This window comes from Meriones unguiculatus, chromosome 9 (genome assembly GCF_030254825.1).
Source record: "Meriones unguiculatus strain TT.TT164.6M chromosome 9, Bangor_MerUng_6.1, whole genome shotgun sequence".
Lineage (NCBI taxonomy): Eukaryota > Metazoa > Chordata > Mammalia > Rodentia > Muridae > Meriones > Meriones unguiculatus.
This window is the reverse complement of record NC_083357.1, coordinates 71,380,859-71,405,252: the sequence shown is the minus strand read 5'-3', so window position 1 is coordinate 71,405,252 and position 24,394 is coordinate 71,380,859. Positions and strand designations below refer to the sequence as shown.

At 44.4% G+C, this 24,394-nt stretch overlaps 1 protein-coding gene across 5 annotated transcripts in view; it reads left to right on the top strand.

The window, feature by feature from the left end:
- Positions 1–24,394, top strand: part of Lrch1 (leucine rich repeats and calponin homology domain containing 1) — a 173,227-nt gene that overhangs the window by 82,476 nt on the left and 66,357 nt on the right. For all 5 annotated transcript variants that reach the window (XM_060391444.1, XM_021647051.2, XM_060391442.1 and 2 more), the window contains exon 3: positions 16,363–16,489. In XM_060391444.1, the coding sequence (XP_060247427.1) occupies positions 16,363–16,489 (127 nt within the window). The remainder of the gene's footprint in view (positions 1–16,362; positions 16,490–24,394) is intronic.

The window sequence follows — 24,394 nt, the reverse complement described above, 5'->3', positions numbered from 1 at the left end:
TCCCATGTGACTCTTAATTTATGTTAAATTGACAAAACCTAGGCAGCACGAGTAATCACTTTTGATCCCTCCTGTGGAACTCAGTCCGGATAGGAATGTGTTGAAATGTGACGACGGCAAGTTTTGATGAAACCAAGAAGGTAGAGTTACATCATGTTTTTCGGAGTCTTCACTCCCTGCTTGATGAATAGATTGCAGAGCCGTATCTGCTAGGAACTCTAGAGCAGCTCTAGGTCCCTCGAGCTTGAGTTGTTTCTAGGCTCTCGAGGATGATTCTGGTGGACTGCATCACAGCTCTTGCCGGAGAACCTTATTTGTGGCTTTTGAAACAGTAGGTGACCTCCATATCTGTTTACTTGCAAATATGTAACCATGTCTAGGCAATGCTGTTGGCGTCCTCTGCGGCATTAGTAATATCATGCTTGTGCTGTCTGCGTGACATCTGCCTGAGTTAGAGTGGCCCCCGCTCCACCTGGCTGCACACGAGGAACCGGAGAGACTCAGGATAGCATGTTTGGGTGACAGCGTTAACAAATACAAGGGTTCACCTCCTTTATAATAAAATTTAAATATATGTACATTAGTCTATATATGTGGACCAGCTTGGGAGTCCATTTTCTCCTTTTTGACATATGTGTCCTAGGGATTGAATTTAGGTAGGTGGTCAGGTTTGGCGGGTAGCAGCACCCTTGAGCCATTTGCCAGCCCCGAGTTCATCTCCTTTTACAAGTACCTAAAACAGTTCCTTTTCAGTGGTGCTTAGTGCGTGATGCTTGTCTCTGTCTCTCTCCCCCCCTTCTCACTCTCACTCTCTCTTTCTCCCCTCTCTCCTCCCTCTCCTTTCTTCCCTTCCCCTCCCATTAACTGGAAAGAAAGACTTTTTAGATAGAGTAGTGTAAAGAAACTGCCTTCCCATGTCTCATGTTTCTGTACCTAAAATTAAACCTTCATATTGTTTTGTTGTTTGTGTTGTTTCGTTTTGCTTTGCTTTGTTTCTGTGAAGGTGGGGGCCAAACTCAGTGCACTATACAGGGTTTGTGCTCTGTCATGGAGCCACAGCACCAGGCACATTTTTACTGTATTTAATATCTCCTTTTCTTAATAAATTATAAACCAGAGTTGCTAATTTTGTGCATCCTAAAATAGAAAAGATCCATATAAAGATACTTTGAATTTATGGGAAATGCTCAAAGTTGATTGCATCCCCATGAGAAACGTTGTATATTCTAGCAGTGTAAACAGCCACAAATATTTGAGAATGGCCATGGTGATGGTAATGATGATGATGATGGTGATGATGATGATGATGAGGGTGGGGGTGGGGAAATGGGGCAGGGATATGTTGCAGCTGCTTAGCCAGGTTTTTGGCTGACATGCTCTCTGCTTCATGTTATCTTCAATTTTCAAATGGCTGCATCTGTGCCAAGAACCCTCATGCTTTCCAAGAGGCAGGATTAATTCACACATGAAAACATCTCTGCCACGAACTCTGCAGTTAGAAACATGAAACTCTTTTCCACATTTTCTAGGAAACGATATTTGTGGAAATTAGTGATTTATTGCTGCTTATATAGCCTGTGTTTGAAGCATCTAGGCTTTTAATCTTTGCTTCTTGGTGTTCACAACCAAAGGTTATGTTAGTTTAGTGTATGTGCCCCCGTGTCTTCCTGTTAGAAAATATCTTTGTCCAAGAAATGTGGCCAAGAACAATAAAAGTGATTGAGCAAGCCTGTTGCTCTATAGCAGCAAACACTTGGAACTGGAAACACCCAGATGAGCCCGAAATCTATTTTAAATGGTTGGAAAGGTGTCAGTGTACTGTAAGAAACTAGCGTAGCCCAGAGGAGCGGAGCACTTGGCAGCAGTGAGTGCTATGAATCTTAGAATGGAGACCTTGGCATAGGAGGCTCAGCTCGGAGATGTTTGGAGATGGAGCTGTCAAAAACTAAACTTCTTTCTAGCATTTAATCAGACCGCTTCCAGGATGAGGGGGGAGTGGGTTTCCTATTCTCAGAGGAAGCATGATTGGCCGGGCCTCAGAAACCCTGTGTCCCCCATCTTCTGAGTGAGTTTGGAGCTGTCGCCCTCAAAGAGGGTTGTCTGGTGCATGAAATGTTATCATGCTGTAAAAGGAATGCATGTTGGCTGCCATCTCTGTGGCCTGGTATCCTTTTTGGCTGCTAAACAATGTGCTAAAAGAGCCAACTTCCTGATGGTCATATAACCAGTATCCCCGCATTCTTCTGGGACTCGTTCTCAGAAAGAATCTTTAATTCTCAGAACACTCGCTCTCTTATTTGAGGGACCCTGGGCCAGGGCAGCCTTAGAACGCACAGTTGTTTCTTTGTTGTTGTTATTGTTGTGAAATAAAAATTAACGTTCGTAGTTCTCTTGTCTTATGCTGCCGTTTCTAAAGAAGCTACCTGGGGCAAAACAGTGCATCTGGAAAATTGGGAAATTGATACCGGTTTTTCTGAACTTGGAAGGAGTTTTGTTTCAATAAATACAAATTAAGTCCCCTCCAATTTATGAAGCTCTTTTAAAGGGAAAACGAGAGCATTTGTGTGTACGTGTACACATGCATGTGCGTGTTTGTGTGTGTATACGTGTGTGCTTGTGTGTCTGTGTATGTGTAGGTATGCATGTGTGTATATGATGGTCATGTCTCTTATGAAATCTCAGATACACAGAAACTCCAAAACACAATGAACCAGATTGGAATTTGACACTATCCATCTTAAAACGTAAGTGCATTTTCCGTGGAATGGTAGACGTGAAAGAGGCCATTGGGACTTATGGTCTACATAGCACAGCTGTCTACATACGGCTGAAGCCTTGGTTTTCCTAGGGCTCCCCAGGCATTTGTTATTACGGCGGAATATACAGGCAGTGGGTCCTGAACCTTGGGTCGTGTTTATGAATTGTGCGTAAAGTGAGTGTGAGTTTATGTCTCTTTGTTTTGTGCTGGCAGGCTACCAAACACACAGTAAATTCATAATGGGATATTTCTTACCAAATTCCATTCCTTTTAGTGTAGCCTGCACTTGGCAGGTCTGCGGAGGAGGGTTTTTCCATTCTACACACCTGATCACAGATGTTTTAGCTGACTGTTTGTATTGGGAGAAAAAAAAAAAAAAAGCCAGCAGCACAAAAGCGACATTGTACTCTCCGCCTGAGTTTGCTGCCTTTGTTTTTTGCTCTTTTTCTGATCTTTACAGGGATGTGAAGATCTTTGTGCCCCCAGAGTAGCTCTCTGGAAATGAGGTGAATGCTCACTGAATTTATTACAGATACTTCCCTTCACCTATGGTGATTCTCAGTGTTTACTCCATAGTCCCAAATTGTCAAGCTCCAGATTGCATTTATTTTTCTAACTAGACCAATAAAACTCCTTTGAAACATTGCCTTTTCATCAGTGATCAACTCATTACATTTCCTGTAAAACTCTGGCAGTTAATATGCTGTCTTATAAATAGTGCTGTCTGTGAGAGAGATGGGAGAAGAACAGATATACATGCATATATATGCGTGTGTGTGTGTGTGTGTGTGTGTGTGTGTGTTATACATGCACACATACAAAGACAATAATCATTGTCCACCAGCACCACTGGCCATGACGGCACTAAATGAGCAGCCTCTGGGGTAGGTGTGAGGCTGAAGAGAGATTTGAGTCACACTGTGTGACAGGAGTGACAGGAATGAGCTGTTCTGCTGCTTTGGCATGTCACAGATCACCGAGCGCTTCAACCTCACCGAGCGCCATCTCCACTGCCTTCCATGCTTTGCAGAACCATTTCATGAACCTGCAAGTAACTGGTAGGGGATTTTTCAGGGGATGGCCCATGGCTGGCCTGGAACTTGAGACCAGGCTTGCTTCAAACTTCAGATTTAGAGAGATCTGCCTACCCCTGCCTCCTAAGTGCTGGGATTAAAGGCATGCACGATCAAGCCTAGCCCCCAGAATTATTTTTAATTAAAGATAAGGTATTTTGTGTGTGTGTGTGCGTGCGCGCTCCCGATTAGTTTTTGATTTTATTATTATTGATCCTTTATTTTCTATTTCACTCACTTCTGGTCTGATCTATCAGGTTTCTTTCATTCTAATTTGCCTACAGGTTTAATCATTTTTCTAAGCCTGGGCTAAGCTTGTAGTCCTCTGCCTCAGCAGCCACGGTTCTGGGTTATATGTAGTCTTACGCTGTTGTGCCAGCTTTATCTTTCATCTCTTATAAGAGCTTTCAAGGTGTGAGTACCTTAGTACATAGAGCTTTGGGTGGATGCTAAATACTTTTTGAAAATAATTTACTTATTTTTATGTTTTGTACATTGGTGTTTTGCCTGCAGGTGTGAGGGAGTTGTATTCCCCCGAAACGAGAGTTACAGACACTTGTGAGCTTCCGTGTGGATGCTGGGAACTCAACCTGGGCTTTCTAGAAGAGGAACCGTTGCTCTTAACCACGGAGCCAACTCTCCAGCCCCTATACGAAATATTATTATATGCAGTATTTTAGTTTCTGGCACTACAGCAAATTGCAGGACAATTAATATAAAATGATTATGACTTATAGTTATTGAGGCTTACAAGATTGGGCAGCTCCATAAATTTGGGTCCCTGGGATGGGTAGTGTATCCTGACCAAAGCGTGTGACCAAAAAAACAAAAATCTAATCACCACAAACAGGAAGCAAAGAAACAGACAAAATGGGGCTCCTCTTCCAGAGTATGCTCCAAGTGACTTAAGAATACCCCAAAAGGCTCTACCCACCCTCTCAAGACCTATAACCTCTCCTATCCTAAGATCACCACCCCGTGTGCTTTGAGTTTCTATAGAGTTGCTTTAAGGTACCCTTCTAATATTTATTTTGAATTTGATTCATTGTTTCAAGGGATATATCCTGATTGTAAATTCTTTAGATGGTTCAAGATTTTCTTTATAGCCTGTACAGTTCATTCTACGAATAGCTCAGGTGTATTTGTTGGGGAAAAAATAATATATAGATATAAAGAAAGTTGTGGATGACTTTTCAATTTGGGATTTACATCTCTCCCGCTGGAACCCATTTTGTGTCTGTAGCTGGTGTATTACTGAGATTTTTATTGTTGTGGTTAGATAACCGAGCAAAGCAGCATGAGGGTGGAAAGGTTTGTGTCAGCTCAGGGTTTCAGAGGCCTTCCTGGATCCTTCTCCTGTGGGAGTGGCTGAGCCGGGCTGCTCCCCTTGTAGCAGCCAGGAAGCAGCTAGAGAGGAAGTCTGTGCTAATGGGCACTGTTTCAGAATTTCGTCATCACATGGAAGAGTTGTGCAGCAGTGAGCTCATTGAACACAGCTAGAGCTGGACAAAAATATTTCCTGGAGGTTGTGAATATTTTTCCTTCTAGACCAAGTAACCTTAGCACTGTGAGGGACCTGTTGCCTGAAGGCAGGTGGTGCAGCAGGACTAGAGAATGGCCTGTATGCTTTGAGGACAGAAAATGGCTTTCTGTTGGTCAGTGATTTGAATGGGAGCCCTACAGGGAGCTTGAGCAACGGGTTATGACCGCTATCCCCTTTGTGGATGATGTATACCATGAGACCACTGTGCCCTGATGTGCCCTGGAAAACAGCTTAACGTCACTTACGGTGACCACTGAGTGTCTGACGGCAGTACTGACATCGACAGGCACTTCCATAGGCTAGCCAGGAATCCTCTTACCACTCTCTTACCTAAAGGAAGGTTCTCTTCCTTATTCCCTGGGAGTCACCAAACTGTAATACTTAGATCTTCAGAAACCCCGTGGTAGGGCTCTGTGGCTTATATTAACACGATCACAGTTCAGGCGGGATGTAGTCAATTGTGGCTCAGAATGATGTTGCCTGGCCCTGTTGGGGATGAAGCAGAAGGGTTCATATATCTTTCATGGTTTCTGGGAGCTTTGCACTGGTTCATGAGGAGAAAAGGCACTCATGACCTGTCAAAAATAATGGAATTCTGTTTGGTAATGACGCCAGTGACATTTTCCTTCTGCGGCCTTGATCTCTCTTTCCTGGTGACTCCTCTGCCTCTTTGCCTTTCTTCACTGTTCCCAAGTCTGAATATTCTCTCTCTTCCTCCACTTATTTAAAGCTGGGGGTTCCCAGAGTTTTGATCCTTAGCTTCTACTAAGACCTCCTGCCTCCAATTTCCCATGTCCCTTTTCCACTGTTTGGCTCCTTTGAATGCCATTCCTCACTTCCTAAATTGCCTGATACCCAGGTCCTTCTTGGAGGTCTTGTTTGTACCTCGAAATCCAGCATGAGCGGAACTAAGTCAAGATGTTTGAATGAAAATTGCCCTGTAGACTCATATGTTTGAATACTTGGTCCCCAATTCCTGATGCTGTTTGGGAAGGCTTAGTGGGTGTGGCCTTACTTGAGGAGGTGTGGCTCTTGAGAGGCAGGCTTTGAGGTTTCAGTAGCCTCAGGCAAGTCCCAGTTCTCTCTGCAGTTCCAACTGCCTGCTGCCTACTGCTTCCTCTCTGACATCATGATCCATTTTACCTTTGGAATCAGAAGCCAAAGGATCCTTTCTTCTCCATGTTGCCTTGGTTGTGGTGTTTTACCATAGCCATAGAAGAGTAACTGAAACTGAAGACATTTCTTGTGTGTCTTGGCTTCTTTCTCACCCTCATTTGTGCTTTTATCCTTCATCTCCATCAAATCTGCTTGAGATCCCAGAATTATTTTGACCCCTTTCCTTCCACTAATTGCACTAATCAATCATTAATTATTAGTACAGCATTCTATTGCCTCCCACTGGAAAGTTTGTGCCTTTCTCCTGCCATTTTTTCCGGCTTCCCATTGCTGTTTAAATTTTCAGAATGAATGTATGGAGGGACGACCAACAAGCTTAGTAATCCTATCACTAAGAAGGCAGGTGGATACTGAGAACTTGCTGGCCAGTTAGCCTGTGCTATTTGGCAAGTTAGAGGCAAATGAAAGATCCTGTCACCAAAAAACACGATGGATGGCTCCTGAGGAACAACTCCTCAGGTTGTCTTCTTGCCCATACACACAAACACACACACACACACACACAACCACAAACCTATGTTGTTGGTTCCGCAAGTTTTTGATAAATCAACATTATCACAGATATCAATGTTTCGTTCTCTTTGAAGAGTCCCCCTTGACTTTTAATTAAGCATTTATTTCCATTTTTAAATGAAGCAGATTTCAAGCACTAGCTTTTACAGTGAATGCCATGCTCTTTGAATTTAAGAGTGCTTGGAAGTAAAGAGAGGAATTACCCGTTATCTCATCAATCTGTGGACATTGCTTAGCAGCGGCTGCTACCCAGTTTGGGGGCAAAACTATGGAATATTTTAAGCAGCGAGTTATTTATACTCAAGAGGAGACTGATGGGCTGTTATTGTGGGAAACCAGTGCAGTTGTGGTACCCATATATGGTACAGGCATGCACAGCTGAAAGGGCATGCAGCCGCTACTGCAAAATTGGGCTGAATTCTGAGGCGTGGCTTTGAAGTCCACTCTGGAGGCCTGGCTTTGATACAGTTCTTCTTTCAAACCGAATCCCTAACCAGCTCAAAACATGCCTTTCACATGTGTGGACATGAAATTAATTGGCATGGTTTCCAAGAACCCGGTTAGGTTTTAATTGAAATAATAGTTCTGTGTTTCTAGTTTTAAGGCATTTTAAGTTTGCAAATGAGGGCCATGGTCAGGCTGTAGTTTGCAAAATTGCTTCAAAGAGAGGTTTAAACTTGGGCTCCCAGATTGGACGTATGCTTTTAACTTAAATCCTTCCTTTGGGCTGAGGTTCCGACCCTGGCTTCAATTCCCAGCACTACTAAGTAAATAAACTTTCCGATTGAAGAATTAATGTATCATAGTATTATTTTGCTCTACAATTAAACAAAAAGGTAGTCTCTATTTGATTTTAGTTTTATAGCATACAATTAAAGTGCATCAAAAATATCCCAAGGGAACTCAAAGGCAGGCCCCTGTAGTTAATTGTTAGACACATTTCTGCGGAAACGAAGGGCCTGGGGGTGGAGGTGTTGTGATGAAGGGAAGTACTCAGTCATTAAGGGAAGGCCAGGGTGAGATGCTTAGCCAGGGTGGGCTTTTCAGGAAGGAGGAAGCTGGAAAAGGAAATGGTTCTCTATGGATATTGTTCTCTGCTCCGAGTGTATGAAAACTAGCAGGTGTCATATGCAAAACAGAAGACAAGTTGTGCTACTTTAATGGAAGGCGAACGGATTTCACACCAAAGAGTAAAAATAGAATCAGGTGAGGTATCCCATAAGAAAGGAGGGCTCCTGGCCAAAGTCACTGCCGCTTCCTGAGGTCAGGTGCCAGCACAGACAGTGATAATGCAGACATCAGTACAGATGTTTAGGTACAGATGTTTAGGTCGTCTCTCCACTGGGAGCATCAGAGGCCTAGCCTGGTGTGGCCACATTGAAACCAGCCCTGCAGCTCCTCAGGCCTGAAGTGTTCTCTTATCAGCTCTGTGAAGGTTAGTAATTTCTCATTGCTGTTTCTGTGACTGTCTGAAGACCTGGGCGTGTATCCTAGGATTCGTGTTTTGCTAGGGAAAGGTGCTGGAGTGGGGGATGATGAGGAGAAAGGCTCCCTGGTGGAGCTTGCCCTAGTCCTGACTGCCTGGACTCAGAATAGGAGTAGGCTGGGGTTAGAGCCTGTTTGGCTCTCCTTCTTTAAATGATTGTATTTATTTTTTGCTGCCATATATTTTCACTGATTGAACATGGAATCACATTTTATTCTGCTCTTTTTTTTTTCCTGTTAGAGAGTAAGACAGCCTTCCTAATGAAAAAAAAAATTCCACCCAGGAATTATTATAAACTTCTTAGTATTATAAAATCTCATCTGACTTAAGTAAAATTCTCCTGATTGTCCTACACATTTTTAATGTGCTGTTTGATGTGGGGTGTCTTGACCAGTTCCATACTTAACAAATACTTGTATCTTGTAGGCTTCCGGTGATGTCTCCCCTGCCTTGCTTCTGACGTCATGCTAGTCAGTGCTTAAAAGCAGCTGGAATTTTAGCCATTGAGGACAATAAATTGAACTAGCTGAGCACACGTCTGCTCTTGTTAATTTTCTTCTATAAACCATCTTAGTAGTTAGATACAGATGGCTTCGCTTTTATGTATGGACTTAGTGATTGGCTAAACACTTTTGCATCTAGAATCTCATGCTAGGCAGGTCTTTTAAAATATGCTTCACATTTGTTTGTGTGCACCTGTGCGTGCGCTCCCATGTGTACACATGTGAGCCATATAGCACACATGTGGAGTGTATATGCGTGTACATATGTAGGCCAGATAGCACATGTATGGAGTGTATGTATCTGTGTGTATGTGTGTGTGTATACATGTGAGCCATACAGCACATATGTGGAGGTTTGAGGACAGCTCTCTGCAGTGTATTTGCTCCTGGGGATCAAATTCAGATCAGCATGGTGGTAAGCTCCTTTTCCCGCTGAGCCGTCTTACCAGATCCGGGTAGAGCTTACTGTGTGCCTTCTGCAGCCATCAAATGGCTTACCTCAAGCTATAGAAAGGAATGTTTTGGCAAAGGTGGGATTTGAATTCCTGCCTCTTGATTACAGAATCGGGGAGCATTCTACACAGTAGTAAAAACGTCAGAGTAGATACATCTGTGATTAACATTTTCTATAGATTATTTCTAAGTCAGATCTCTTTACCTTTATTAAGTAAAAGCTTGCTCTCTCACACACACATCATATTCTGTAGAATTAGAGGGGAAAGAATATTTTTCCTTGATAGTGAAATCAGATAGTGTTACATGCCTGTGCTTTTTAAATATATATTTTTAAAATAATCCTGAAATAAGCCAACAAAAAGGAATCAGTTTAGGCCCTCAGAATGGACACTGATAAGTTCTTCAGTCAAAATACATATAAATAATACTCCCTAAAACTAAACCCATCAGAAACATCTTGGCTTGTGAATCCCTTAGTTAAGGAAGACAGGGCAGGGTGCTAGTGTTTGAAAATTCACCTTGTAGATTTTGGCATGAAACGAACAAAACCGTAGACGACCTGGAGCTGTGTTACTTGGTTTTATGGTGAGGAGGTAAACACCTGAGGAGTTACTCAGCTGAGAACCCCAGAAGTGGCATCATAGGACCGGAAGGAAGCCAGGCGTTCGTCCCACTCCTCGCTCCCTGACCTTGTCTACCCAGGCAGGGCAGGGACAGTGTCAGGAAGAGGTAGGAAGACCCTCCTGCTGTGAGGACAAGGAATCTCAAGCCATCAAAGGTGAATCTGTGACTATGTGTCAACAAGCCCTTTACACTACAGACCAACTTGTTTGTAGAGAGTGACAAAAGGAATCAACAACAAATAAAATTAGTTTTTTAGACGGACCTCACTGATTAGATTTGAGGGTAAATACTGGTTTATTATACCTTACCAGGCACCGTGTGGCCTTATCCTTAAACGTTCTTTCCCTGAAGAGTCTGTTTATAACCTGGAGGCTTGCAGGAGGTAAGCGTGGAGGACTGGGGCCCCTGGGTCTTGCTGGAGAGAAGTAGGCTTCAGAGAGACGAATGGCTTCAGCAAGCGCTGCTGCTGACATTTGCAGTGGCCAGGTGGCCAAAGGGGTACCTTTGCTCCCCCCTTTATGAGATCTTCCCTTGGGGACTGTGGGTCTTTGTTTACCCACGTGTGTTTCCTTGTACTCTCATAGAAACTACGGATAATCCAAAAATAGCTTGTGACAAAATACATGCGATAGACGCTGTGGGAACAGGTGAGTGGCTCTGAAGGAGCATGCCCCTGCCTATGCCATGCTTTAATTGTGACTAAATTATTAGCTCCGTGGACTTGCGGAGTGCTAAGCAGTTTTTGGTGTAAAAAGCATTCATTCCGCCAAAGAGGCCACAGATGTTTTTATAGGCTTAGATTTTTTTTTCAAAGTGTGTGTGTATGTGTATATGTCTTTGAAGGTCAGAAGAAGGGTGGTCCTAGAGTTTTAGAGGTAAAGGTGGTCGTGAGCCACCCAGCATGGATGTGGGACCCGAACTCAGATCCTCTGGAAGAGCAGCAGGCACTTCACTGAACCACTCTCCAGTGTCCAGAAGTGCGCTTGCCCTTAAACAGCTCCAGGGAGAGTGAGCCCGCACCACAGAGCTTTGTTTTTGGTGCTGTGATTATGACTCTGTAGGTGTGTCACTGGCCTGGGTAGGCGTCTGCCTCAGGTGGCGAGACCCAGAGAAGTATAGGAAAAAAAATCTCAAGGTGGATTGGAAAGTAGAAATTTTGGAAATATCTATTTCCCCCCAACCCCCACAACCCTCCCTAGAAAGTTGAGCTATGCCTTCGTACTAAGAGAATTTAAAGAGGGTATTTATAAACGTTGTGCTTTTAGAGACTGGTCTGTAACCCAGACCTTCCTTCTCCCTCGGCTTCCCTAGTGCTGGATTATAGGTGTATACCACCTGCCTGGCTTACATATTATGAATATTTCATAATGACAAATTGCGTTGTGAATTATTTACAGGTCACCTTTTAGTAACCGAGCTCTCTTTCCAGAGGGGGCTACGGAGCCCTTCTCAGAGCTTGAGAAAAGCCAGCAGGACACCAAGGGGACTGTTATTTAACCAGTTCTGTAAGCAGGTCCTTGGAGATAGGAGAGGGACAGCCTGGGGGCCCACTTCTACCTCTACTGTCCCCCGAGATGAGGAAAAGTGTCAGTGTGTGTTTGTGTGTGTTTCTGACCCGGGAAGGTAGCAACCTGGAGCCAGGGCCCCTGGAGGCCCCCTCACTCCCCTGTGCTGCTACAACTTGATGGAAAAGCTCTTCTGCCCAATTGTGGAAATAGCTTTCTTGCAGATCTGGGCCACAGGAGAAATGGTTGATGCGCTACTTCTCGCCCTGATAGAGCTAGCTAGGAACCGAGTGCCAGGAATAGGAGTGACATTGAGGTCTTGGTTAAGGGAGAGCCAGATTAGACAGGCTCTTTGCTCAGCGTCCACCCATAGGCTAGAGATGCCCTTTGGGGGACCAGATTCCCACCCCTTACCCTGTGCAGGGGAGCTGGGTTTTCTAGTGTAGCATACCCATTGTAATGCACCGGGTATGTGCTTATCAAGGCGTGTTCACAGATAGGAACACCCATGTGAGGAACATCTAACATAGTTTATCTTGTTACAGGATGTTTCTTTTCTGATTGTAAAAACTCCTGTAGGAGTTTCAGAAAACAGGACAAAGTGTGAAAAGGAAAATAAAAACCACTTAGTAGATACCCCCAAGTGACCAGTAATGATATTTGGGTAGGTTAGAAACCCGTCTTTCTGGCCGAGACTTCCCTAAGTTTTTTTGCCTGTAAATATGGATATACACAGGGCACGGCATTGAAGTGTTGTGCACGTGTGCACAAACACATGGAAGTTTTTAATAGTTGTGTTCACGTGATGTTGGCTTCATCCTCGGAATAATGGGGGAAGGAAGTTGGAGAAACTGTAACCCATCTGTGTCTGAGCTTGCTAGTGGGACAGAGGGCTTTGTGTCAGGAGGAGGCTGAATTAAATGGCTGACGTGAGCATGTGGCGAGTCAATTAAGTTTCATTAATGACTCTCTCTGTCTTAGAAAACCAAACAGGGACAGTAGGAAGTTCAGAGACTTCTGCGTGCTCTATCTCTTCCTGCAGAGTGGAGCAGAGCCGCCATTTGGCTACCCTGGGAAGCTGATGCCCTCTGGGTTCCAGGCGTTCTTTGATAGAAAGCTACCTTTCCTTTTTTTTTTTTTTTTTTTTTTTTTACCAAACAGTGCCTTCAGAGTACTGGTTGCTTTGGTCCTGTCTGACTGAGTTTCCTGTACATGTTGACAGGAGAAAACAGTGGCATCAGTCAGGCAGAGTTCTGTTAATGTAACAATTAACAAAAAGAGAAAAGGTTTGCTTTGGCTTTTTTTTTTGTTAAATTCCAGTCTATTCAGTAGGCCCCATTGCTTTGGGGTCTGGGGTGAGGTGGCACATGATGGAAATAGCACCATGCTACTCTTGGAAGTTGGTAGGCTTTTTTAATTTTTATTTATTTTTATTTTATGTTCATTGTTGTTTTGGCTGATTGTGTGTCTGTGTGAGGGTGTGGAGCTCCTGGAACTAGAGGTATAGGCATTGTGAACTGCCATGTGGGTGTTGAGAAGCAAACCGTGCTCCTCTGGAAGAGCAGCCAGTGCTCTTCACCACTGAGCCGTCTCTCCAGCTCTGGTGGTAGGCATTTAAGAGGTAGCCTGTAGCACTGGGCCCCTGGGGACCATTTATGGTCTGAGCTCTGGCAGCTCCTGCTCCCAGTGCTTTTGCTTTGAGAGAAAGCTTGTCCTGCTGCCTCCTTCCGTCTTCCTGTCTTTCTGTCCTTCTGGTCAAGAAGCTCATGGCACTACACTGTGCAAAGCTGCCTCCTTCCGAAGGCCCCTTTGTGTGTGTTTATTAACGTACATGCAGGAGCTGGTGTGATGATTTGTGTAAGGTGGAGTGGTCATACCTGATGCTTAGCGTCTTCCCATCCTCAGATGGTGGTCCTGTGTCTGATGGGAAGCCCTCAGCCAGTCAGTGATACTGAAGTGTGTAATGGACAGCGGAAGGCTAACTTGCCTGATCCTAGGGTTCTGCTTCAGGACCCCAGAGTTTATTCATTCTGCCAAATTGCTTTTTTTTTTCTTTCAGAATTTCAAATTTCTTTTTCAAAAAGTTTTAATTTTTAAAAATTGAAAATACTTTTTTTTCCCACAAACTATATTAGTTGCCTCTCTTCCAACTGTTCCCAGGTCCTCCCACCTTCCCACGCACCTGAGTCCATACCCTGTCTCTTTCTCTGTCTCTGTCTCACTCATCAGACAACATATAGGATTCTAGCAAGGTAAAATAAGGTAAAACTAAACAGACACATGCACAGATGAAAAGAGAGCTGAAGACAAAGCACAAGAAACACACGCAGATGCAGAGACACACACATTCGCACACATAGAAAGCCCACAACAACCCCAAACTGGAAACCATGACATACAAACAAAAGGCATGGTTAAAAAAAAAATCTACACTTAAACATTATGAGACCAAAAAAAAAAAAAAAAAAAAAAAAAACAAAAATCACAAACAACAAAAAACCAAAACCTCTCCAAAAAACCACTATTCAGTTCACTTTATGTTGGCCATCCACTGCTGGGCATGGCTACTGCCCTTAAAAGTTTGTATATCCAGTGAGACACAATTGGAGAAAATTATTATTTTCCTTTCCAAGCAGCTATTAATTGGAGATCACCTCTGGGTTAGCTTATGTCCACTTCCCCTCTTCCATGGAGACCACATCTGGCTTAGACCTGTGACAGCCCTATGCATGCCACCACAGCCTCCGTGTGTTCATATGTGTGTCTGCCGTGTGGTATCCGGAAGGCCTTGCTTTCTTGGGGTCTTCCGCCCCCTCTGGCTCTTACAACCCTTTTACTCCTCCTCCTCCACAGAGTTCCATGAGCCTGGGCAGGAGGGATTTGATGGGGTCATCCCCTTTGGAACTGAGTTTCCCGAAGTTCCTCACTCTCTGTAGACTGTCTAGTAGTGGGTCTCTGTATTTGTCCCAATGTACTAGAGGAGGACACATCTCTGATGGTGGCTGAGCAACACACTGATCTATATCTGTGGCAGAATGTTGTTAGGAGTCATTGTACTGCTACAGCTTTGTAGCAGAACGATAGTATTTGGCTTTCCCCTTGGTCCAGGGCTTATCTAGTGTTAGGTTATTGGCCACCTGAGCAGTGTCAGGTCTGGGTCCCCTCTCATGGAGCGGGCTTTAAATGCAGTCAGGCTGAGATTGGTTACTCTCATGCCTTTTGTGTCACTTAGGTCCCGGTGTGTCTTGCATGCAGGTCACCATTGCAGATGGACCATTTTACAGCTGCGTGGGTATTTACCCTCCCTTCCCTTTTGATAGAATGCTAGTATCATCTCCATAACACTAGTTAAGTAGGCTTACGGCTCTTGACGGGCCCCAGCTTGGCTTTTCCATGTTTCAAGAGTGGCACAGGTGTTATCTTCAGCAGTTGGCCTTACTGTTAGTCTGTGGACAGCCACCAATAGCCTTGGCAATAGCCTGGGTTGTTTGTGGGTTTCCGTGGGGTTCCTTTGGCCCACAACTCAATTAGATGTGACCTATTCCTAGTCATGGAGGATTCCCCTGGGGGTGAGAGATGTCTTGTTGTGGCTTTGTGTCCTGGTTATTTGGTGAGTCCACTTAGATTTTTTTAAATATTTGTATATATATTTTAAGAAGCTTCTACTGGAGTAGGTTTTCCTATAACCCTGCAAATGGCCCTTAGTGTTAGCTGTCCCTTCCATATCCCCTCCCTTACCCTACTTGCCCCTTCTCCTCCCTGTGTGATGCTCCTGTTCCAGTCCCCTTCATCTATCCATTACTATCCTATTTCCCCTTTCTAAGAAGATCCCTTCCTCCTCTTAGACCCTTACTCTATACCTAACCTCTGTGGCCATATGGACTGTAGCTTGCATACCGAAGACTTAATAGCTAACATCCACATATATTCAGATACATATCACATTTCTTCTTTGGCATCTGGATTATCTCATTTAGAATAATTTTCACCAGCTCTATCCTCTTCCCTGCGAATTTCATTTTTTAAATAGCTGAGTAATAGACTGTTGTGTAAGTATGTCACGTTTTCATTATCTATTCATCTGTTGAGGCTGTTAGGAAGAGAGCAACAATGAATATCGCTGAGCAAGTGTCTCTGCAGTAGGATGAAGCATTCTTTGGTTATATGCTCAGAGTGGTATAGCTGGTTCTTGAGGTAGATCATTTCCCATCTTTCCGAGCAACCGCCACACTGCTTTCTCTAGTGGCTATAGAGTTTGTCTTCCCACGAGCAATGGAAGAGTGTCCCCCTTACTCTGTATTCCAAATAGCATGAGCTGTCATTTGCTTTACTAGTCTAGGCTCTTCTGACTGGTGAAAGCTCAACTTAGTCATCAAATTTCATTTTGGTACTTGTTATCCAATCTTGTCTATCCATGCTTCCATTCATTGCTTTCATAGACAGAAGTATTGGAGTTTTTATACTTGGAAAATACCTTCTCATATTCACAGGTGGGCATGTTTCTGCAGGCCTGTGATTCTAGCACTATGGATGCAGAGGCAGAAGATTATGTAAAGCCATCCTGGGCTATGGAGGGATGCCAGGCTGGCCGGGGCTACCTAGAGAGCCCTTATCTCAAATAACCCAAAGAAAAACGTACTCCCCAACAAAAGATAAATTGACCACAGGCAGCATCATGACGTGGCCTCTCTGTTTACATGTGTTTTTGTTGTATTGTCTTTACAGTCGAAATCAGCTGTCTGCCCTGCCTGCCTGCCTGTGTGGCCTGCCTCTCAAAGTCTTAATCGCAAGTAACAACAAGCTTGGATCACTGCCTGAAGAGATAGGTCAGCTCAAACAGTTAATGGAGTTGGTATGTTACTGATTTCTAAGATGCTCTTGTTTGTTAACCAACCATGGCCTTTAAAAGTTCCGTGAAAGGCTTGTTACAGATGGGCAAGGGGAAGTCTGATCATCCTTTCCCGTAGCTATAACAGCATACCCGAGATTGGGAGTTTTATACAACAGATTGTGTAGATCACAGTTTTAGAGGCTGAAAGCACATGATCCATTTGAGCACTGCTGATTCCTCATGCACCGCTGATGGCATCATGGTGGGAGCAAATGTGTGAGGGAAAGAAAGAGCACGTGGCTAGACAGGAAGCCAGGGAGAGGGAGGGACAAGTTTTGCTCTTTTATAATGATTCACTCTGACTGACTGTTACTGGGAATCCTGCAAGCACTATGATAGATAACCCTGTCCAAGAGCATTCTCTGGTCTCCTTCACCAGGCTCCACCCCTTAAAGGATTCTCCTACTTCTTAACACCACCTGGAGCCAACAGGGAAACCACAGCAGGAGCCTCCCCTTTGGAGGCAGTGTGTGGTAAAGGCATGAAGTGAGGAGACACGAAGCTGGCAGTCGTGCTGGGCTGGTCACGGTTCCTGAAATTTACAGGAATTGCCCGTGGATCACACCGCCGGAATTTCACAGGCTATGCAGCTCCTGAGGTTGACAGGTTATGGTAGAGTAGCAGGGTAATTTTGGCAGATTGCATATACATCCAGAAAAGTATGGTTAAATCAGAAATCACTTCTGACAAGACACTTACTGAACTCAGAGATCAGGGAGAGCTGGGCGCTGTGATTCTGTGAGGAGTCTGGCATGTCCGAACAATGCTGTCTCCAGTTCTGGACACAAGCTGTGTGTCCCTTATGAACTGAGCTGATCCCACTCCTTGTTCCACAGCTCAGTACTGCCACAGTCCTGCTTCAGAGCCTCAGAGTGCCTGCAGGTTGTAGAAGCCGGGCAGCGCAAGCTCTTGACCTCTTGTGTTTTTTGAGACAGGGTGTCTCTGTGTAGCTTTGGCTGTCCTGGAATCCCTCTGTAGACCAGGCTGGCCTCAGACTCACAGAGATCCCCCTCACTCTGCCTCCCAGAGTGCTGGGATTAAAGGCGTGCAAGCACCACCATGCCTGGCTGCTCTTGACCTCTTGACCAAAGGAACCCAGGCTAGGGAGACAGTGACATACGAAAGTTCACTGCTCATGGCAACTTGAGCTTGAAGCACCCTCATCAGTAGGACTGTCCAGTAGCCATCCAAGGCAAACAAACAGACAACAACAACAACAACAACAACAACAAAACGTGGTTTAAATGTAGTGGTGGCCGTATGGAAACAGTTAAGAGAAACTCTCTTTTTTTAATATTGTACTTAACTTTAGAGAGGTGAAGCATTATGACCCCAGTATGTCCATGACAGAAAACTGTCAGTTTGTACGCAGCCTTTCCTACCAAGTCCAGTACGAGTCATCCAGGGGTCATGTGCCACGCTTAGGATCAGCTACATACTGGGTGCTCGGTGCTACCAGCTTTGATGTGCTCTCTTCTAGCTCCCCCTGGGGCTGGGCAAGTGTGCTTTTAGTAAAAAGATTTGGGGGGGAAGGGGTTGTGCAGTGGGCTGGCTCAGCAGGTAAAAGGAATTTGTCACTGAGCCTGATGACTTGAGTTCAGTCCCTTGGACCCACATGGTGGGAGGGGAAATCCGATTCCCACAGTCGTCCTCTGACCTCTGCATGTGTACATGTGTACTGTGGCATGCATACACACTAATTAAAAAAAAAAAACACCAATATACAGCATGTATTTGTGAGGCAGGTGAAATCTACTAATGATCTATGGCCAGCCTTGGTTAAGGTCACAGACTAAAAAAAAAAAAAAAAAAAAGATCATTTTCCATCCATTCTCGTTTATCTTTGATTTAGTTTTATTTATTTATTTGTTTTGCCTAAAATAGCAGTGTTACTCTACGTAACTGTGTCATGTCAGGTTATTTTTAGTTATCAATTGGGGAATGAGTTCCCTGGAGAGCCAGATGTCATTCTTGAGCAGGAGGCTTTTGTTTTTGAGGTTACAGGTTAGCAATTTGTTTAAAAAAAGTTGGGCACTCCCCAGAGCATTGAGAAAACTCACCATTTAAGGCTTGTGTGCTGAGGAAATCACAGCCCACTGCCCTATAAGCATTGTTTGTTGGCTGTTTTGGAAAAGCTGTTTCAAACATTTTCACATCAGAGTGTTCTGAATAGAGTCAGCCCCACTTCTGAGTGTGGACGAACATTCCAGAGTTCATGTCCACTTTAGAAACAAAGCCAAATACCTCAGCCATCAGAAAAAAAGCAGCTGTTTCTTCTTCTTCTTCTTTTTTTTTTTTTGCAAGAAAGTCAAGCTGCAAAACGCCATCTTAACCTTGCCTTTACATTATAGTGACCTGAGAGTCTCAAGACAGACAGTATGGGTGTCAGCCATTGCCCCGCACAGCCATCACCCTGCAGAACCATTGCCTCTGCCCCACACGACCATTGCCTAGCACAGCCGACACCCCACATGACTATTGCCCAGTATGGCCGATGCCCCCCCCACAGCCTACTTGTGTTTCCACCCCGATGCGGGCACTAGCTCGGGGCAGTGTATGGAATCCTAACTCTACATCTGATCCTTTTAGAGTCACTACTGACACAATAATCTAGGGCTTTCAGACCGCCTTGCTTACTCTTACTGGTTTCTTCACCATCTCCCGCAGCATAGATGTTGTGCCTGTGAGCACAGTTTTGTGGGAAAAGAGAGAAGGCTGACGTTTGCTCAGCATTTATGTCTATCAGGCTGTTAACTAATTCACCCGCATCATTTCATGAAGCCCTAAAGTAACCCAGCAAGGCAGGTATCATGTTGACACTCTATAGTCAAGAGCTAGTATTAGTATTATTTACCTAAGGGGACAGAGCTATGTGTCTGATTAAAGTCCTCATCAGGACTGAGCTCAGTGGTACAGAACTTGCTTGGTGTGTGTGCCTCTCCTGGTTTCGTTTCTAGAACTACAAAGATAGGTAGGTAGGTAGGTAGCTCAGTCGATAGATGATAGATAGATAGATAGATAGATAGATGCCTACATACATACATATGTTCATATGTATCTACATCCATAGAGTTGATAGTTGAATATACCTGATAGGTGAAGGATGTATAGACATAGTTTAAAGCACAAGGTAGTCCCTCTCACCTAGAATCTAGGTGAGCATCTCATTTAGGATTTATTTCTCTGGAGTTCCTTGTTTGCTGTGACTTTCTTATTTAAAGTTGTGACAAGCCATACAGTGCAGGTGAGCGGGAGATATTCTCCCTGTTGACTCTGGACAAACGGACATGTTTGAATGTTTTCTCACAGTAAAACCAGGTCAGGTTTTGGGGACCTGTAAATAACTTGTTAAGACCTTTGGAACTTGCTGAAAACAAGGTGTGTGTGTGTGTGTGTGTGTGTGTGTGTGTGTGTGTGTGTGTATGTTTGTGGAAGCCAGAGATCAGTCTTGGGTGTCTTCTTCAGTCAGTTCTCCATTTGTATATGTGTGTCTCTGTGTGTTTGTGCACAAGTGTGGGTATAGTACGTGCGTGTCTGTGTGTACACGGGGTGTGATCGGTGCTTGTGCATGGTGAGGCCAGAGAAGAATGTTAATATTCTCTATCACTCTGCCATATTCCCATGAGGCAGGCTCTCTCATAGACCCTAGAACTTTCTGTATTTCAGTGATGCTGGCTGGACAGCAGTCCCCAGCAATCCTTTCTCGGCCTTCCATGGCCCAGTGCAGGGAGTTGACAGGCTCACACAGCCAGTTTAGATCAGTGCTCGAGATACGGCCCAGGTCCTCAGCCTTGGGCTGCAGGTGCTCTCACTGAGCCATAACTCCAGCCCCTCTGCATTATTTTGTGAGGTGAGATCTCTCACTGACACTGAGCTAGCCTGGCTGGCCGGGAACCCTTTAGTCTCTCCCCAACCCAAGGCTGGGGTTACAGCCAAGCTTTTTACACGGTTGCTGGAGATAAAAACTCAGTGTTCCCACAAGGGTTTCCCTGGCTGAGCCATCTCCAGAAATGCAGCTCTTCTCCTGTACGATCCTGCTGACTGATGAGGTGTGTTTGGTAAGAGGGGCCGTATAAACGCCACGTGTCATAGTTAACCGGCAGCTGTGAAGATAAGCACGTTAACGGCTCGGTAAAGTCAGGGCCTCTTATGGATAGGACCTCTGCCAGAGACCCAGGAGCTCCACACTGGTGCTGGGTGCCGAGAGGCTTGCTGGCCTTGTTTGCCTTTTCTCAGTTCTGTCCTCATGCACTCATTCAGTGGCCGAGAGCACCCTGCCATCCGTGCAAAAGAACACAGGGCTGGATCCAGCCGTACTGATTGGAAGGTGTGCCTCTAGGCCCTAATTAGACACAGGGCTTTTATTCCATTTTCACGAACTGGCTGGTTTTGTGGGGGAACTTGAGCTACGAGACTTAAGGACAAGCTTCTGAAGAGAATCCCTCCCCATGATTTTATGCCGAGTGTTCCCACGTCTGAGGTGGGTGTGGGACTTCATAGCAGTGTGCCACCACTGGCTGTAATCATTGGTCCATTAGTGGTCTCTGGAAATGTCTTCGACCTCTTTGGTTTCTGTGGAAACCCAGCAGTTACTCAGGGCCCCTTCGTGGCTCCCATTTCTGCCTTTGTTATCAAGAACAGGGAGTGGAGCATGTGTTTGTGCGTAGGTGGAGAGGTAGGAGGCATAGTTTCTCGGTAAGATGCATGGGTGTTAGGACATCATTTATCACGCCAAAAGTTTGCTTGGAAGGTTCAAGTTTAAATTAATGTACTTCCCCCCCTTTTTTCAAGTTCTGACCATAGGTCTTGAGGGTTGTTTTATTGCCAGCAAATGACAATTGACATTACTGAGTACCCCTCAGTGTTCTTGTGTAGTCAATTGATTTTCCTGGTACAGAGAGAAAATTAGAAAAATTTAATACTCATTTGTTTGTTTGGCATGTGCAGGTTAGGAACCGTTTGGGAGTGAGCACCCTCCTTCCACTGTGTGGGTTGCAGGTGTAAGGGTTGAACCCACATCGTCAGGCGTAACAGCAGGTGCCTTTTCCAACTGGCTCATCTTTCTGGTGCTCGTCTCTCCTTTTATAGGAGCTCACAGGGAGTAAGACGCTTACCCAAAAGTTGCATGGAGAGGCATACAGAAGGCATGGTTCCATGATGGTTGGAGACTGTCGATGATTTGCGTTTCCACAATTACATAAAGACCCAATTTTCTTATACACATTCTTCTGCTGGTATGCTCACTCTGTCACGGAGTGTGGTTTAAGTCATTGTTAGAATCTAAATGATAGAGTTGGGTTAGCTGGTCCATGAAAAGCTCATGTTTGTGTATTTATATTGTTATAATTAGATTTATTTCTCTATCAGGAAGAAATAAATTGGCAAATCGTTTGCTCATGATCCTTGAGTTGTACAATTGGGATGTGATTACACTGAATATGCAGTGATTTCACTGAAACTTAGATTAGTTATTCTCCAAGACTTTGTAGCTTGGGGCTAATAGAAAATTCAGAAGGAATTAATTTGAATATTCTAGTAAGTAAATGAATGTGAAATTTACAATCTGATAGTCTTCACTAATTGCAGACATGTAAAGCATTGCTATTTGCTTTTTTTTAAATTTATTTTTCTAAGTATTATCTTTTCCAAATAATCTTTTGGAAAGCTCTATGACTTTTTAAGGCTAAATTTGTATAGAAGTATTCTAGAGAATGAGGCCATTCTAGCAATACTGCTTGCTCATTTTCAAGACTGAAACATCCCCAGACATGTAGACTATTATCTCTGTTTCCTCCTCCTCAAGCTAATTAGACATAAGTTCCCATGGGTTTATTTTTATGATGAAATTCATAACCTCTTTAAACTTCGGTGAGGTCCCGTGGCTCCTGGGGAGTAGATTTTCCCTGCTTTCACCATATTGAATGTACAGCAGCAAATGGACTGTCTATCCCTTATGTCATGGGTTTGCCTGAGACTTTTCTGCTCATGATGGGGGAGGATAACTAGGAGGAATGTAGAGTATTAGTAACGTAACTGACCATGGCTATCCACCCTTTACAATTTAAACAGGGCACTGGCCTCTCTGTTTGCACTTGTCCGCAGGCATCCTGTCTCTTAGATGGAAAAATTGGGTGCCTATCAGATGTGGCGTTGTTTTACGTGTAGTAAGTAGGTGCTGTCTCTACCAGCTTGTGTTTAACTACTGCTGGCAGGAGTTGGTTTTCTTTGTTAAGACAAGCAGTATTAGGAATTTGTGCTGGGAAGAGTCACCTTGGCCTTAGGAGTCCAGCGTACTTTGATGCTACCATTAACCGGGGGACAGTTGACACAGGGCAGTGTGTGTGTGTGTGTGTGTGTGTGTGTATAAATGGAGCAAGACTGAGTTTGATCTCTGGAGAGGGCATTCTGTGAGTGTATTGCCTAAATATACAGGTTATCCTTCACCATCCTTTTTCTCACTCTTATTTTTTTTTTTTTTAAAGAAAAAAATCGTATTAGTTATATCTATCTTTGAGACTTGTGGAAATTATAGGGTTTACACTGAGATGGATCTCCACAAGCATTGCAGAGTTTTTCCGTACAGTCACTTAAAAGACCTACAGAAACTTAATTTATAGTTCAATAACATGAATCCTCTCCACAGACGGAAAATAATGCCAACGGACTCTTTCCCACAACCCCACCTCCATTTCTGACATTGTCCGTCCTGGGCCAGGCCTCCCATCTGAGGCATCCTCCTCAGGCTTATCTGGGTTCCATGCTGGTGAGGGCTGTTGTGAAGTAGAATGGAGTGGGCCAGGTGCTACTTCATAACTTACTTAAGGCATGGAAAGATCCGGTTCTCACTGGAAGGATTTGCTTTTGGAGTCTATGCTGGAAGGTTGTTGTTTTTATCTTTTGTTTTAAACAGTAGGGGGTGTTATGTTGCTTATTTTGGATCAGGACAAGGGCAGTAGCTAGGGCAGTACCCCTGAAAACTCTGTGACTCTACTTCCCCTACTCTGTGACTCTCTTCACCCTACTTCCCTCCTCAGTTGATGTAGGAGATCGCAGTGTGTCAGCTACTTTGTGCACACTCTGATACTGTGTCTTTGTGAGGTAGTATCCTCTGAGCAGGCTTTTGACTGGCGAGGATCATGTAAGGGCCAAGCTAGAGGGGAGGGATGACTGAATGATGTAGCCCTGGTCCAACTGGGATCCTGGTCGTGGGGTTGGAGTATCGAGCAAGGGATCAATTGGTTAGGGATCCATTCATATAGTCTGAAGGAAAGCCGCATGGACTTTTGGAACAAGGACTTGGTGACCTCTTAAAGTAAAAGGTGGTTTTTCAGGTTCATAAGTTACGTGGCCTAGTTAATGACTAAACCTCAGTGGGATAGCCTGGATTTGTCTTTGGTTCTGCAACAGAAAGTGGGACCTGCCTAGAATTTGACTAATACAGTAAAACATTCTGGGGAGCCACAGTATCGTGGGGGTATCCACATCAGCAGGTATTAGAAATTTTGTCCCTGCCTTACACCCGATCCTCTGCTAAGCACCAAAAAGATGGAGCCGATATGACAGGGGTGCTCTCAACTAGAAACTCCCAGCTTTTCAGGAGAAGAAGGATAAGGGAGCAAGTGAACTACAGGTACACACTGCTTGCAGAGGGAAAGGGAAAATTATCCATTCCCAGGTGTTGATCAGAGCAGGAGAGGGTGGTTTCAAGGTGAGGCTTGGGTTGAGCCCTAACAGATGAGCAGGAGGCAAGAAGACAATGCCAGAGCTTGTATATGAAGCAATGGGGGAGCCTGAATGAGTTTTAGGTCTGTGAAACAGTATGGCCTACACTGAAACTCTTAAGTGGTGACTGTGGGGCTTGCATGT